Source organism: Polyodon spathula, chromosome 1, assembly GCF_017654505.1.
Source record: "Polyodon spathula isolate WHYD16114869_AA chromosome 1, ASM1765450v1, whole genome shotgun sequence".
Lineage (NCBI taxonomy): Eukaryota > Metazoa > Chordata > Actinopteri > Acipenseriformes > Polyodontidae > Polyodon > Polyodon spathula.
This window is the reverse complement of record NC_054534.1, coordinates 60,936,156-60,951,650: the sequence shown is the minus strand read 5'-3', so window position 1 is coordinate 60,951,650 and position 15,495 is coordinate 60,936,156. Positions and strand designations below refer to the sequence as shown.

Here is a 15,495-nt window from a genome sequence, read left to right as displayed (position 1 = left end):
TATACAGTATGCTGGCAATGTTCCTCTCTAAATTTCAGATCTTATAGACATACATACTTTACTTGCTATTTTACTGACACGTTGGGCCTTAATTTGATGCAAGTGCAGTATTATTGTTCAAAGAGTATTATTATTGTAACAGCATAAACATTGCAAGAAACAACTTAGCTCCACAATGGATACATTAACTGGCTGATCAGCTTTTGGTAGTCTTGCTAAATGTGTTTTTGTTAAACAAAATTAGAATGTAAAAAGCTATGGGTACTTTTATCTCCTCTTTTGGCTTCTCCTACCACCTTTATGCTGATGATGCCCAGATCTTCCTCTCCTTTCCCTCCTTTGACTCCCACATCTCCTGCATCTCAGAATGCCTCTTGGCTAGCTCAACTTGGACACATTCTCACCACCTCAAACTCAATTTCCCTAAATTTGATCTCCTCTACTTTCCTTCTGCTTCCTCTCCCTCCTCTGACCTCTCCATCTCAATATACCTCAACACTGTCACTCTCTCTCCATCTCTTTCTGCTAAAACCCTAGGTGTTACTCTCAACCCCTCCCACTCCTCTCAACACACCTCTGACACGCACTTGCTGTTTCTTTCTTAGCAACATCTACCGAATCCATCCTTTTCTCACACGTATTCTATCCAACTCCGAGCTCCAATTCTCCAGATTACTCTCCAGATTGGATTACTGTAACTCTCTCATTGTTGGTCTCCCTGCTTCGGCTATCCGCCCCCTTCAGCTCATTCAACATTCTACTGCTCATATTGTATTTTCCCAAACTCGCTACTCTCATGCTATTGTCATGGAACTAATCAACACCTTTGAACTGGCACAGTGTGGAGAATACATAAAATAAACACAGGTGTTCAGGTGGGCTTCTTGTCTAATCTGTTATTGCAAATACCCACTGACTGTGACTACAGCACAAGTGGCAGACATGGAAGCAAGTCCATATTATATTAGAGACATTAAAATAGCCAATGGTGTGCCGAGATTAGAGTATTTATGTGAGCAGACTGAGATTGATAAGTACGGGACTTTCCACAACTGTCCTGCAGGGGGTTCCACAAGATTTGGTTTGAGAGTGATACATTCCAAGAATAAACAAGCTTCTCCAAGACACCCAGATTGCCGTTGTGACAAGTGCCAGCTAAGATAAGGCCCATTTAAAAAGAGAGTTTGTACTGTTTGCTCCCCTGAAAATAATAAGAGCAACCTGCCTCAAGTGTAAACAGCCAGTAGACTGGCGCGCCATGGGAAGCATTATATGTCTGCAGTGTAGGGAGCTTACTGAAAGAGTTGCAGTACATTACAGGTACCAACCAGAGAGAGATCATCATACCTGTGATGCAAGATACTGGAGGGAGAAGAGGAAAACATAAAAAGATGGGGTCCCTCTTGATCTGAAGAGAAGAGCTTGATTGCTTGCTGCTAAATAGTTTTTATGATAAAGTATAGTTGCATACTGCATTTTCTACAATTAAAAATAAACCTATGCTTTCTGGTCACTAGCACCACTTTTTCAATAAAAGATAAATTATAGTTGTTTTTTTCTTTTAACACCTTTTCTGCGAAACAGCAACACCTTAAGTATTTATAAACAAGGTCAGAGTTAGGGACTTTTTCTAACTATTTTTTTTGACAAACTAACTTATACCCAGTAACAGCCATCCAGACAGAGTATTTTTATCAATCAAAAGGTCAGGGTGTTGTTTGGTCTTGCAGTATCGCTCGCTAGAGGTAGGTTTTTAAGAAAGTAGGCTGAAGTCTATTTTCTGTGAAGGTGTTAAGATATATAATTAACAAGCTAAACTTATTAATTAAGTCTGATAAGCTTATAATTTATAGTTACTTAAATGAATTATAATTCTATTGACAGAGTAGTATGTGCATTTTTGCTTGAATGTGCTAAATATTTTGTAGTATGAATCTAGCTAGCAGACACAGTGTAACCACATACTGTATGAGCAGGGGGTGTGTGGTGACGTCATGAAAGGTGGGTAGGCAACTGAAAAATTGGACATAAAAACTTTAATCAAACAGTACCAAAGCATTCTTTTTCCAACCTCCAATCCTCAACAGAGCTTGTGAGAATTTGAACCCAGTCTCTGTACTTGAATCCTGATTTGAGACTGAAAGGCCTTTACCTACTCACCAAGCCGCTCTGAATCAATTGCACCTCAAAGAGGAGGATAAGCACATATTCATTGTATTATCATATATTCATATATTATCATATTTAATGTTTCTTTAAATTTAGTCTCTCTGAATGAGACTGTTATCCTAAATACAAGTATTGTGTCTGTGTTTGTCTCTCATGTTTAGTGGATTCAGTGTATTTATTTCACTCGGGCCCAGTGCATGAAAATGAACCACTAGGGGTACTGTTCCATTATTCATTTCTTCCAAAAAAAAAGTAATATAATGTTCTTACTTATTACTTAATAAAAAAAAGTAGCATGTTATGTTAAGTACTGTTTGGAATTTCCTCAGCGCTAGAGTATTTTCAGCAAAGAAATGTCACAGAAGGGTGTGAGGGAGTGCTACTTTGGTGTGACTGACATGTTGCTTTACGGACGTGACAGAGAGGACCACAATAATAAGTTACATCAAGTTCTGAAGAGGCTTGAGCAGGAAGGACTTACACTGAATGACAAGTGTGAGTTTGCAAAGGACAGAATGCATTTCGTGGGACATCAAATCACTGCTCTCGGAATAGAGCCCGACCTGACCAGTCATGAGAATGGCTAATTATCTGGGGAATTTTATTGCCCAACCTTGCATCATTCACACAGCCTCTGAAAGAGCTACTGAGTGCACAGAATGGGTGGTGTTAGGGAAAACCACAGTACCAAGCATGTCAGCAGTTGAAGGAAGAACTCGGCTTGCCCAGAGTCCTTATCCAGTACTCAGCAAAGGCAGAGACACAAGTTGCTGCAGACGCATCTTCATATGGTCTCGGCGCTGTTGAAAAGGAGGGAGTAGCTTTGACCTGGGCCTGTTAGCATCTTTCGTCCTACCTCCTTGGCCTGAAGTTTACCTTGGAGACGGGACCACAAGCCGCTTGCTCACTCTCTTGAGCTCAAGAAGGCTAGAAAAACTTCCACCCAGAATACTGCGCTTCTGCCTAGGTATGCTCAAGTATGCATATGAAACTGTTCATGTTCCTAGGAAGAGTTATCACTGCCGTCACGCTCTCCAGAGCACCAGTGAAGTGCAATCCATCAGCTGAAGTTACGGAGCTTGAAAAATAAGTTCAAGCCTTTGTAGATGCTATCAGAACCAGCCTTCCAGCTACTGATGCTAGAGTGTAAGAGATTGTTACTGCACAGAAGACAGACCCAGTCTGCCAAAAAGTTATCCAGTACTGCCAAACAGACTGGCCTGATAAAACAGGAGCATGTTAGGCTATTATCATAACCCTGGTACCCTGAAATAGAAATGTAACCACTGCCTATTGGGTATTTAATCTAAAAGCTGTGATAACCTGAACAAGATATATCAAAGCTGCACGTAGTTCCTGTGACACAGTCATGCCCGTCCCCAAGGGCATAAAATGACTACAGACACAAACATCATCATCATTTTTCCTTCAAGACTGCTGCAATATGGACGCAGCGACCTTGAAGGTTAATGGTTACAGTTCTATTTCAGGGAACCTGGGTTACAATAATAACCTAATGTTCCCTATCAAGTACGAAATGTAACCATTACCTAATGAGTACAAATACCAAAGCTCTCACAAGGCAATATTGCAGACCAACCGGAATTCTGCAAGGCTAAGCCAAAGCCTACCTTGCGTGTTACCACTAGGAGCCCCAGTACAAGTAGATAGGGCTAAGAAATTGAGGGAGAACTCACCTCTATGTGTATGTTGGGAGGGTCGATCCTAAGGCCGCCCTCAACACTCTCATTCCAAAACTCTGGTTTTGTGGATCTATGACATTCAGCTGATAGAACCGCGTGAAAGTATGGGGAGTGGCCCACACTGCTGCACTGCTGCTTAGCCTGGGCTTTTCCATGGGACTTAGTCCCATAACTAACAAAAAATGGTTCAGACTACCTCCAACTCTGAGTTCTGTCCGCAGAGAACCACTGATAACAATGCCTGTTCCAGAACGACCTTGGAAAAGATTTGGAGCTGACCTAGTCCAGTGGGAGAAAAACATTACCTCCTAGTAGTGGACTGTTTCTCCAGGTACATTGAAGTGGCAAAACTTTCAGTCACTTCTGCTAATGCTGTCATCAAAGTTCTTAAGAATATCTTTGCACAGCATGGAGTTCCAGTTTGTCGTTTCTGATAATGGCCCACAATTTGCAGCTGTTGTCTTTCAAGCATTTGCAAAAGAATCCAACTTCACACACATCACCAGCAGTCCCAGATATCCGCAAGCTAATGGTGAGGCAGAACGTGATGTGGCAACAGTCAAAGCCTTGTGGAAAGGCATGGATCCCTCTAAAGCATTAATGGCATATCGAGCAACGTCAGCATAACAGATGAAACCGTGCTCGTCCACTACTTGAGCTTCGTTAGGACAGAAAGTATGGATTACAATGGAGCAGGTCCATGGATCTGTGATTCAGCAAGAGACAACACCAAGATCGTATCTGGTGCAAACTGCAATGGACTGTTGCGACAGAATCGCATACACCCTTGTGAAACAACACAGTCTGTCATTGATGAGGCTCCATTGCACCAACCAACAACAACAGCCAATGCTCATCTTGCCAGTGACGGCCATGTCACTGGATACTGTACAAGATCAGGGAGAAGTTCAAGACAGCCACAAAGGTTGGACCTGTGATGGGCTGTAGACCTAATAGAGTCAGAAACAATTTAAGAGAGGACTTCAGGGAATTTGTTGTTTTCTTTACAGCAAGTTTGAAAATGTTTGGCCCTTAGAAAGGGGCATTGCCCAGTTAGTTAAAAGGTTATTAAAAGAGAAAAAAATAGTTACACTCTTTACTTAACAGGGGAGGTGTCTTGGAAAGAGTTCATTGCCAGGCTTTAGCATAAGGTCTCAGGGGAATCAGAAGTGTAGGGCAGCCATCTTGGGAAAATGATTATTAAGTGCATTAATAATAAACATGGTTCTGTTTTAAACTAGCCTCGTCTGTCTTAGACTCTGTCTGCACACCTTAAAGTAACAAGCCCCAGCCCTGCCTACTAACAGGATGAATTATGCAATAAACAGCTACACCTGGAATGATTTTATACAAAAACTAATCTATATTATTTACTTTTTACTACAAACATTCATATATTTTACATTAGCCATGTTTCTTCTCCCTTCTCCCACCTTTGTTGAATCTGCATGAATACCGTCTTTGTTTACAAACAGACGATTGATACACTATTACATTATCCTATGTTTACTGGTTATTATTCTCTAGTCCCTAACTCTTACCAGTAAAAACTGAACATTACCCCTTCTCTTGGAAAATTACCAAACATATTGTAGCGACCCAGGCAATGGCATCATTGCAGGACCCTGTTTCTGTCGTTTATTTGTCTTGTCCTATCTGTTACATGTATTGTAAGGGAACGGATCACGCCGTTAAGAGTGGGGAAAGGGAGAGAGTGTGTGAATGTGTATGTGTGTGTGTGGGGGGGGTTCGACTGGTCAATCCGGGTGGTGGGCAGGGCCCCTCAGAGGCTATATATATGGGAAGCAAACCTTTATAGCAGGAGACCGCGTCAAGATGAACCTGACGGGATGCTGAGAGACTGTGAGGGACTGAGAGACAGGCTGAGAGAAAAGGGGCCTGCACTGTGAAGTGGTTGAGAGAATCCTGACGCGAGTCTGAAGACTGAGAACGAGACAGAAGAAGTGGGTGACAGGGAAAGGAAGGGTGCTAGAGAGTGAGACAGATGGCAGTTATTTTGAGTTATTTTATTATATTTTTGGCGCGTCCCTTGGCCCGAACAGGGATTTGTTGTTTCCATCGGTTTCCTGAAATAAATACCGGTACTATTGCAATCCCACCTTGTCTCCGGAGTCATGCTTCCCTCAAACAACACGAACACTACAATATTTTACTGACTTAATTGAGCGATCTGAGCCATTTAGTTTGAGTGTAGTAACTATCGAGTAGTTTTTTTAGGATGTTTTTTTTTTTTCAGATAAAAAAACATCTGCAATATTTTCCAATCTAAAAAGCAATAATATTATTAATAAAGAAACAGTGCCAGAAAGTATCTGCCCTTCTAAGTCTTTTTAGTCTCTTGGTTTGGTTAGGAAGTTATTTCTAGCACAGTACATGTGTTGAGCATGCGCAGTGTGCCAAGGTAGCAAACAGCATGCGCAGAGCATACGCAGTTCCCAAAGAAAGCAAAAAGTGGCAGGTGGCCAAAAATGGTCAGAACACTGGCATGTATATGGCATGCCAGCCAAATAGCAACAGGAAAGTTCATGTACAGGGTGGGCTCATTTCACTTCCCTGTTACTCTGTTCCAAACACTAAATTTGTGTTTCCACTCCTGCGCACGCACACACGCACGCACGCACGCACACACACACCTACCTCCTGGATGGTCATCCAGCGCGCAAGAGATTTCGACTATTTATATGTAGGTGTGTAAAACTATCAATAATTCAATTAGTCAGTATTCAATAAGGTGGACGGAGTGGAAAAAATACTAAAAAGTGATAAATCAATTACAGTGTTAATCAATAACATATAAAATGAACATTAATCAAACCAAAGTGTAAAATTATAAAAAAATAAAATAAAACATACAACTGAAAATTAATAAGTAAGGATAACGGACATTATTGACCCTGTTACACCAACAAAGAACACGTTAGTTCCAATCTGTGAAGTGACAAGCCAAGGTAATATATTTTCTTGTGGAGGTACTTGTGTGTACCTCGGTTTTAAGTACTTGTCTAACCCTTGTTGTCTCTGGTCAAAAGGATTGAGATGGAGCTGGGGTAAGACTAAATATATAAAACATACAGTGTAATTTAACTTTTCACTCGAGGACAACACATCTCCTGCTCTCAAGAATCTGCACGGCTATTGCATGGAAATCACATTTCTGAAGTTGCTCTGAAAATGTGTTATTTCTCTTAATAATATATTAGGTCTGTGATACAAGTTTTTTTTTTTATTTTTTTTTTATTGATGTATTTGTTTACTTTGACACTCACAGTATAAAGGCTACAAAGGTAATATTGAGTAACTGAGCTCGATTTTCCAAATGAGACACCCCCATTGTGACGTCACTTATCTTTTTAAAATTTCACCAAATCGTCTGCTCACGCCAGTCCCAAAACCTTGCCTCCATCTTCTCATCAGCCTCATCCGGGGAAGGTGGTCAAATATAATGTGCTTTTTATAGTCTTAATGTTTGTTTAAGATCTTGTACCATTTCCCAATTATTTTTTAATTTAACTACCTTACATTGCAGTCACTGTGTGAAGAACCTCTGATTTAGGGGGGTAAGGTTGAGACACATTAAATAATAATAATAATAATAATAATAATAATAATAATAAAACACGTAATTAACATACATAATGTAGACTAGAGCACCCCCTGGTCTCGATAAGAAAAATTCAGCGGTAGCACAGTACATAGCAATGCTCAATCGCATTTTGGTTAATGATTAATTTGCTTACCTTCATTTATTACATCAAGTTATGCTTTTATGTTTGGTTACATATCACATGGCTCCAAATGAGTATTTGTAAAGCTGTTTCCTTTTTTTGTAGAAGCTCGGTAAATGTTGCCTGGTTACATTTTCCTTGGTAACCAAGCACAAAACCATTGTCTCCAAAGCAAGCAGCGCCCTCTGGAGATCGTGACAAAATAACAGGACGTTCCATCACCAGATAATAACCCATCCTTAAAGGTTGGCATTAACAGTATAGTTTACCATGTTGTTTTTTAAAAAAGAAGTGGGTATCATGTTATTTGTTTGTTTGTTTGTTTTTGTATAGCCAGTGGCTTAGCATACTTATCTATGCTATTATCACCATTACTAACAAATAATAATTATATTTTCATAAGTTAGATGACAACAATAGCATTATCGTAGCCGGCGTAGCACAAGTGTTTTATTTATTTATTTATTTCCATGATGGTCACTTTGGATTGATAAAGTCTGCCTTGTACAGATGTTGCAAGTCCTGTATATAATTAACAGTTTATTATTTTAATTAAAACTGAAAATATCATCCATGAATATAATTATAAACCTGTAAACAAGAATGATAAATTTCACCTACTCTTACCTAAAAGCATGCCATGAAAACAAAAAGACTGGAGTCCATAGTTTGAAATACTGTACTGTACAGTAAATGTCAAGCCACTATGGTCAGCACGCTGAGTAAACTAATATGTCTGATAAACGACTGATTGCTTTGTTAGCAGGTGCTTCCTTGTACTGTACTTCACCAATAACTCCAGACTTCCTCCCTAGCTTTCCTGTTTACAACTTTACTTAATAACTAAATAAACAAAAACACTTACAAATGTATTTATTTGTTGATGTATCTATTTATGTATTTCAAAATACAACGTATGCGCAAGAAAATACAAAAATAAACATTAGATATAGTAGGTGTCGATGACAATCACTCCACTTCTTATGGTAAAAGCTAAAATAGCTCCCCTCTGTGCAGCATGTGCCTACGTGCTTTTCAGCACAGCACCACACCGCAGATTTGTTAGGAGTACGTGCAGAGGAGGCGTGCAAAAACCACAGTGGCTAAACGAACCAATCCGGTATGTGAATGGACCAATGGCGAAGCGGGATTTGGTTCGCTGTACATGTGCAATTGTTTGTATACGTGCAACAGAGACCTGTAGGTGTGGCCACAATTAAAAGACCGGGGAAGTGGACGAAAGCAGTTTAGTCTGTTATCTGCCTCTGTTAGAGAAGAAGCGTTGTGGTCGCTACAATTATCATGTTGCTGCTTAATTCTGACTCGCAGGTATGTTTTCAAGATTTCAGGCGGGCATCTAGTCCATTTATTTTGTTGCGCACAATAGTTTATTATTATTATTATTATTATTATTATTATTATTATTATTATTATTATTATTATTATTATTTTCAAAAACGCTATTTTATTTATTCTGTTAGTTTGTGTAATTGTAACTTTTTTTTGCATGCTATTTTACATACATTTCGTGCAGAACCAAACTAGCGACCTAATAGTAATACAAATTGATGGGTATTCACGTTAGAAAAGGCACATCTGATAGACTGCATTATGTGCTGGAAGAAAGCTGCACTATAAACGGAAGGCTTCTGCTCACATTTTAGTGTATAGTGACATGCAACAAGCCTTGTGCAATACTGACTTGGTGGGGTGCGTCATCTTTTATAATTATATAAATTTTAACACATACCTACGTGATTAGAAATCCTTCTTGCTGCTGGAATCATTTTGTACTTGGCATTGAAATATTAAAATAAGCGCTAACCCTTTCAACAAATTTTTACCGGGTACATGCTGTTAATTTTACTGCAAATTAGCCATTAAATGTATTCAGTACTACTGCATTGAAAAATTGCCAAAACACTGCATTATACACAGCAATAATGTTGTAATATACTACTGCAGCACTTTTTGGAAGGGAAAGTGGATTGCCAAAGTGATATGTGTCTTTTACAACGAATAATTGTGGTAAAGTAACTATTGTACATGTTCAAAAACAATACAAAAAAATGTTTGGGTTTTACAAATGCATACACTTAAGGAATGTGTTGTACACTGATATTTTGTAAATACAGAGCGACATGCACAGTAAATGGAGTACAGTACTGCAGTAACTACAGGTATTTTCTGTATTAGGGATTGACAATTAATTACTGTGTTGATTTTGGCAGTTTGATTGCTTGAGTAACCTTGTGGAGGCAGGCACTGCAGTGAACTCCAACGGTGATCCATTTGGCCAATCTCCTGTTCATCTGGCAGCTTGTGGTGACCAAGCATTTTGCTTGCTGTGGCTTTTAAAAACTGGAGCAGATGCAAACGAACAGGTAATTATTTTTAAAACAAAATTAACAGTCTTATTAGTGCCTTTATTCAAGGTGACTTACATGCATTATAGGGCAGTACAAGGTTACAGTGCAAAGATTCAGCATAGTTTACAGTAAGTGTAAATACTACTGGAATACAGTGAGATAAGAAGTAACAATTTAGGATTCATTTAGAATCATGATCTACCCCTCCTACTATGCACTGGACTTACCTGACCTAAGCACCATGTTGCTGGATGCTCATCTGATGCACTGTCCTTGCACTACTGGAAGTAAGAACAATGTTTAGTTTGGATTTGTAGAAAATCTCAAATTATGCTTGGGCGTGCCACAGAAACTCACCGCTTCCTCATGAAGTCTTTATCGGTTCTTATTTTGTTGTGTGTGTGTGTGTGTGTGTTTTAAAAGTGTACTTCGGGTTCTGAGACCATGTGATCCGAAAATAAACTACAGTTTTTTGTTAATCATCTGCAGCTTTGTATTTGAAAAGTCTCACAAATTATAAAATGACTTGCATATTAAAAAACAAACTAACAACCAAAAGATACTCGACACAAGAAAAGAAAGAATAATTACTACAGCACTATAGTGCTAGAGTTGAGAACATTATTTTTTAAAACCATTTAGCACTATTGACAGATCTTTAATCATCAAACTAACATACAAAATAAAATGCAGTTGGCCTTTTTTAAGGTGTGCCATCTCTTACTTAATGCTTTATATCTACTATTAGGACTGTTACGGAGAAGCTCCAATCCACAAAGCAGCCAAGGCAGGGAGTTTGGAATGCATTAGTCTCCTTATTGCAAGTGATGCAAGACTTGGGTAAGTTATCTTGTTAAATGGCAATTTTAAACTGTTGTATCAGAAAAATCTCATCATACAATTATGAAACATATCTAAAATGTAATTACATTTTTGCTTTGCAGTGAATTTATATGTATGTGTTTACTTATCAGGTTGTGTAACAACGATGGACAAACTGCAGAAGATCTTGCTTGGTCATATGGATTCCATGACTGTGCCAGGTTTTTGACTACTGTTAAAATGACTCAAAGTCTAAAATCTAGTGGACCACCTGAAAGAATGGATTTTGGAGACTTGAGCCACACTATTGCAGGACAGAAACGAGCATTCACAAGTAATGCAGATAATGACCGGAAGCGGACAAGAGAATGGTAAAATTGGTCATTTCATGGACATGGAGGAAACCAACAATTAATGCAGCACTGACATCTTAATACAATGTTCTGTTGTTCACAGAAAGGTTACACAGGTGCTTGGGCAAAAAGTAAGTTGACTAAACCTTGGTCAAAGACCAGAGTCCAGTGCTGCAGGAACACACCTCGGAAACAAGCAGGCCATTCTTTGCTGCTATAATCCTGGGGGTGTTTAAACAGTCTGTATAGTTTGTCTGCCCTCATTTTCATCTGATGTGATAAGTGACCTGCAAGTTTAGGTTAATCTGGCACCTTAAAAAAATTGGATTTCAAGGAATTCTAAAGACCAAATTGAAGTGTTATTTTTTTTTCAGTCTTCCAAAGACTATAAAACTTGAATTTTGTATAGGAATGTCAAGTCCTAGTCTTAGACAGTACATTTGTGCCAACAAAGGTTACAAATATACATGGGAGTTTTTTTTTTTTTTTATATTGGACCAATTACTTGGCACTATTTTTTTTAAAAAATTAAACTGCTCCAAATCCCATTAAGGAAAACTTGGAAACTGAAATGATGTTTTGTTAGCCAAAATGAAGTTACTGTTCATTCTGCAGTATCAGTGTATAGATGTATTGGTTTTCAATTGTACAATCTGTCTTTAAGTGAGTGTTTGCATGGGACAACCCATCTGTTGTACATAATATCTGAAGTAAAGTTTGTTTAGCATATGCACACAATGAACTGTTCCGTTCTATTGCAGTACATATATTTGTAAAACAAACATTTACAAATGTCTTGACAATTATTATTTTATACAGGGTGGTTCTACAGCAGTGGTGGAAATTGTATAAAAGTCACAGAGAACTGAAATTTGGTTGGTAGAGTTTCAATGTGAGCACCACATTCTCACAACTTCCCCATTTCAACATAGCAAATTAGATGTGAACAGCATAACCAGTAGGTCATATTACCTTCGGTCTCTGAGGCATACAGAGATTGTAATATGTATTTTGATCCTAAAAGTCACATCCTTTCCATCCACACCAACCCTAAAAACACAGCTGTTTACAGATGCTTTAAAAACAGAAACCGTAAATTGAGTATGCAAGTCAACAGTGTGTGGTGGTCTTGCTCTGTCTTGATACAAATGTACAGCGTGCCACCTATACACAGCAGCAATTTAAGCTAATGGTAACACCAGACAAGGTTCAATCTGCTATGCGGTTATTACCATCCCTGATCAATCAGTAAATCGCTGTAATATTTCTCTCCATATCCCCATTTTTCTTTTTCTATTTTATTTTGTCCAGATTGAATGTATGATGAGATTTGTCTTTTAGAGTGACATTATTTTTAGGTATGTGAAATTACTGCTATCTGTTTCTGGTCATCTTGCCAGGACACTTTTGTAAAAGAGGCCTCGGACTCAGTGGGTTTTCTCCTGATTAAATAGTGAATCATTAAATAATAGGATAATTACATATATTCACACAATTCTACTTCAATAAGATGAATATTGTACTTTATCAGGTCTTGTACTCCTGTATAGTGAGGCTCAGGTATTTGATCTACCCAGTAGTTTCACTGCAGGCAACTCCCAAGATAGCATGTTCTAAAATACCTGCATCTATTGAAAAATACTTGCCAACTATGAATAATGTTTTGTACAAATCTACAGGTAAAGTGTGAATGTATTATGTATCTGTCAGTTATCATGTTCATGTCGAGCATAACTGTTTGCCAGTTGTTCGTGTGCCATCAGGCAACTCTTTCACAACCAATAAACTGTTATTTTTACTACTAAGTGGATGTTTTCTTTCTGAATTGAACTGCTTTTATTAATACTGTGGTGAGGTGCCCCACCCCTGCGCTTATTCTATGTTTATATGTATTATTGTAGTGGTGCACAGAGTGTGGGCTACTGTATGTAGCACAGGTGATGTAAAGTGTATATTTGTATTTACACATGGGGATTGCATAATCACTTCATGTGCAGATTAAAGTGGGTATTTGTATGGTGGAACAGGGAGTGGACAATTAGTTCACGTGCAGACTGCAGGGATTCAAGTGAATGATTGATTAGCAAGCGAGTCGCAGCACATCTGCATAAAAGAGTCAGTTTTCATGCACGCAGGACTGGTGTGTTCAGAGGCGGAACGAAAGTCGGGGTGTGAAGTAAAATACATCCAGTAAATCATAACAATCGCTATGCATGCTGGTTTTACACCAGCATGATATACTTGTTTGTTCCGTATCTGTTTTGGCCACTGTGCCATTTTGTTTTGTTTTGGATTTGTCTTTGCCCAAACCTTTATTTTGTTTATTTATTATTAAAACACACAAGCAGCGCTTTAATTTACCCCAGTGCTCTCTCTGTGTGTCCATCTCTTCTGGGTCTGATGTCACCGCAAGCCACCGTGTCACACATGCTTATGTACTGTAGGAGACCAGTGTGTTTTTATTCACCACGTTTAGGATCTCTATGGGCGTGCTGTTTCAGTTTTTAAATCCAAGTAATGTCACTGCAACACCATGGTCTGACCAGATCAAATTTACCCGTTCAAAATATATAAATTGACAACTTTCCAATCATAAGTGGTGTCCCTTCACTTCTGAAATGATTTGCAAGTTCTCTGCCTTTTGATGCCAGCTTTATTAAGAAAAATAAATACCCTTCATGATAAGGAAACTCTATTTAGATAAAAATGCCCAGTAGTGTGTGCAGAAGTTTTAGATGTAATTAATTTAGAATGAATGGCACAGAGCATTAGCAATACATCTGAGAATGTTTAAAAAAACCTGTATATTATGCTTTATCAACTCAGTCAGTCCATGTACCTGTTGAATCTTTTTATGTGTTGGTACCGCCTTGTCTTACCATAGCGCCTTTTCTCTGGTGTCCCAAAACGTGTGGTATCCCGCTTGCAGCTTGTTTAGAATACCGCCACTAGAATTCTGACTAAAACCAGGAAAAGTGGATATATTACCCCGGTTTTGGCCTCTTTACACTGGATCCCTGTGTAGTACAGAATTTATTTTAAGATTTTGCTGTTAACTTACAAGGCCCTGAATGGATTAGCGCCTAATTATTTGCAGGAGTTACTGACCCCGTATCTTTCAAATCGCACGATGAGATCACAGGATTCTGGGCTGCTGGTTATTCCTAGGGTGAATAAAATTAACACGGGAGGTAGGGCTTTTTCTTGTAGCACTCCTAAATTATGGAATGCTCTGCCTTTGCTTGTCAGGGAAACTGGGACCGTTAAACTTTTCAAGTTAAGACTAAAAAAACACTTTAAAAAAATGTCTTTCTTATCTTAGTAGGTTTTAATGTAACTTTAAAATTGCTGCTTTTGTATTATTATGTGTATACTGTTATTTAAATGGTCTGACTGTGGCAGTTGTATGTACGACATGCTGTACAAATGTATTGTAGTTTGTTCTTTTTTTCTGCTATGTACGGTACAGTGCTTTGCGATACTTTTGTATAAAAAACACTTTATAAATGCAATAAATAAATATACCACTGGCCCTTAAGGAGCAGTTATTTAGGCATTATACTATTTATTTAATAAATTATCTATACATTAAAAATACTAATTAAGTACAAGCTATTTTAGGGTGTATGTCTCTTAAAAGGCTGATCAAAACTAAGGTTTTAAAAATCATTTATCTGCACTAGGGGTTGAATGACTACTCATTTTTGAGTCAAGCAAAAAAATAGTTGAACGTTCAACTAGTCGCCACTTTAAAAAATATTAGTATGCCTGGTGCTTTATTTGTGACTGTACTGTTTGTAACACTGCTTGGATTTAAAAAAAAAAAAAACTATTGATGTTCTAAAACGTAATTAATTTATTTATAGACTGCAAACCCAACTGCACTTCCGCCTGTCTGAAACCACAAGCTTCACAATTGCTTTACATTTCAATTCAAACAGTCGAATACAAATGAAATAGACACTGCTACACTATACACAAAGTATAGATGCTGTTGCTGCAGACCAATTGTTTGAAAAAAGACACTGAAAGTAAATTGGTGCTGCCTCCCTCTCGCAGTCTTTGTCAACCCTGCTGCACTGAACCCTGCTTGATGATCTCATGACTCTTCAGCACGAGCAACATTATCACTACCCCCTATTCTTGTGTTGAACAACTTTTACTTCTTTTCAATACTTTTTTTTTACGATACTTTTTGTTCTATATTTGGGTCATGCAGATATTTTAAATACAGTGCTATAAATGAATAGTTGCTCTTTCTTCCCAGTTCCTAATCTTTTCAAGTGCTATAATTTAAACAAACTCCAATGGTCTAGTTGTAATCAGCCCATGA

At 38.3% G+C, this 15,495-nt stretch overlaps 1 protein-coding gene across 1 annotated transcript; it reads left to right on the top strand.

The window, feature by feature from the left end:
- Positions 1-8,824: 8,824 nt before the first annotated feature.
- On the top strand, positions 8,825-12,963 carry ankrd37 (ankyrin repeat domain 37). Its single transcript, XM_041258752.1, has 4 exons — positions 8,825-8,947; positions 9,850-10,002; positions 10,736-10,827; positions 10,962-12,963. Exons 1-4 carry the CDS (start codon positions 8,921-8,923, stop codon positions 11,182-11,184), a joined length of 495 nt encoding a protein of 164 aa, XP_041114686.1. The 5' UTR covers positions 8,825-8,920; the 3' UTR covers positions 11,185-12,963.
- The last annotated feature ends 2,532 nt before the right edge of the window (positions 12,964-15,495 follow it).

Bases quoted from the DNA above. Each gene is read 5' to 3' on its own strand.
- ankrd37 (XM_041258752.1), top strand. From the start codon at position 8,921: ATGTTGCTGCTTAATTCTGACTCGCAG. The intron at 10,003-10,735 runs GTAATTATTTTT...ATCTACTATTAG, and splicing joins GAGCAGATGCAAACGAACAG to GACTGTTACGGAGAAGCTCC. The intron at 10,828-10,961 runs GTAAGTTATCTT...TTTACTTATCAG, and splicing joins GCAAGTGATGCAAGACTTGG to GTTGTGTAACAACGATGGAC.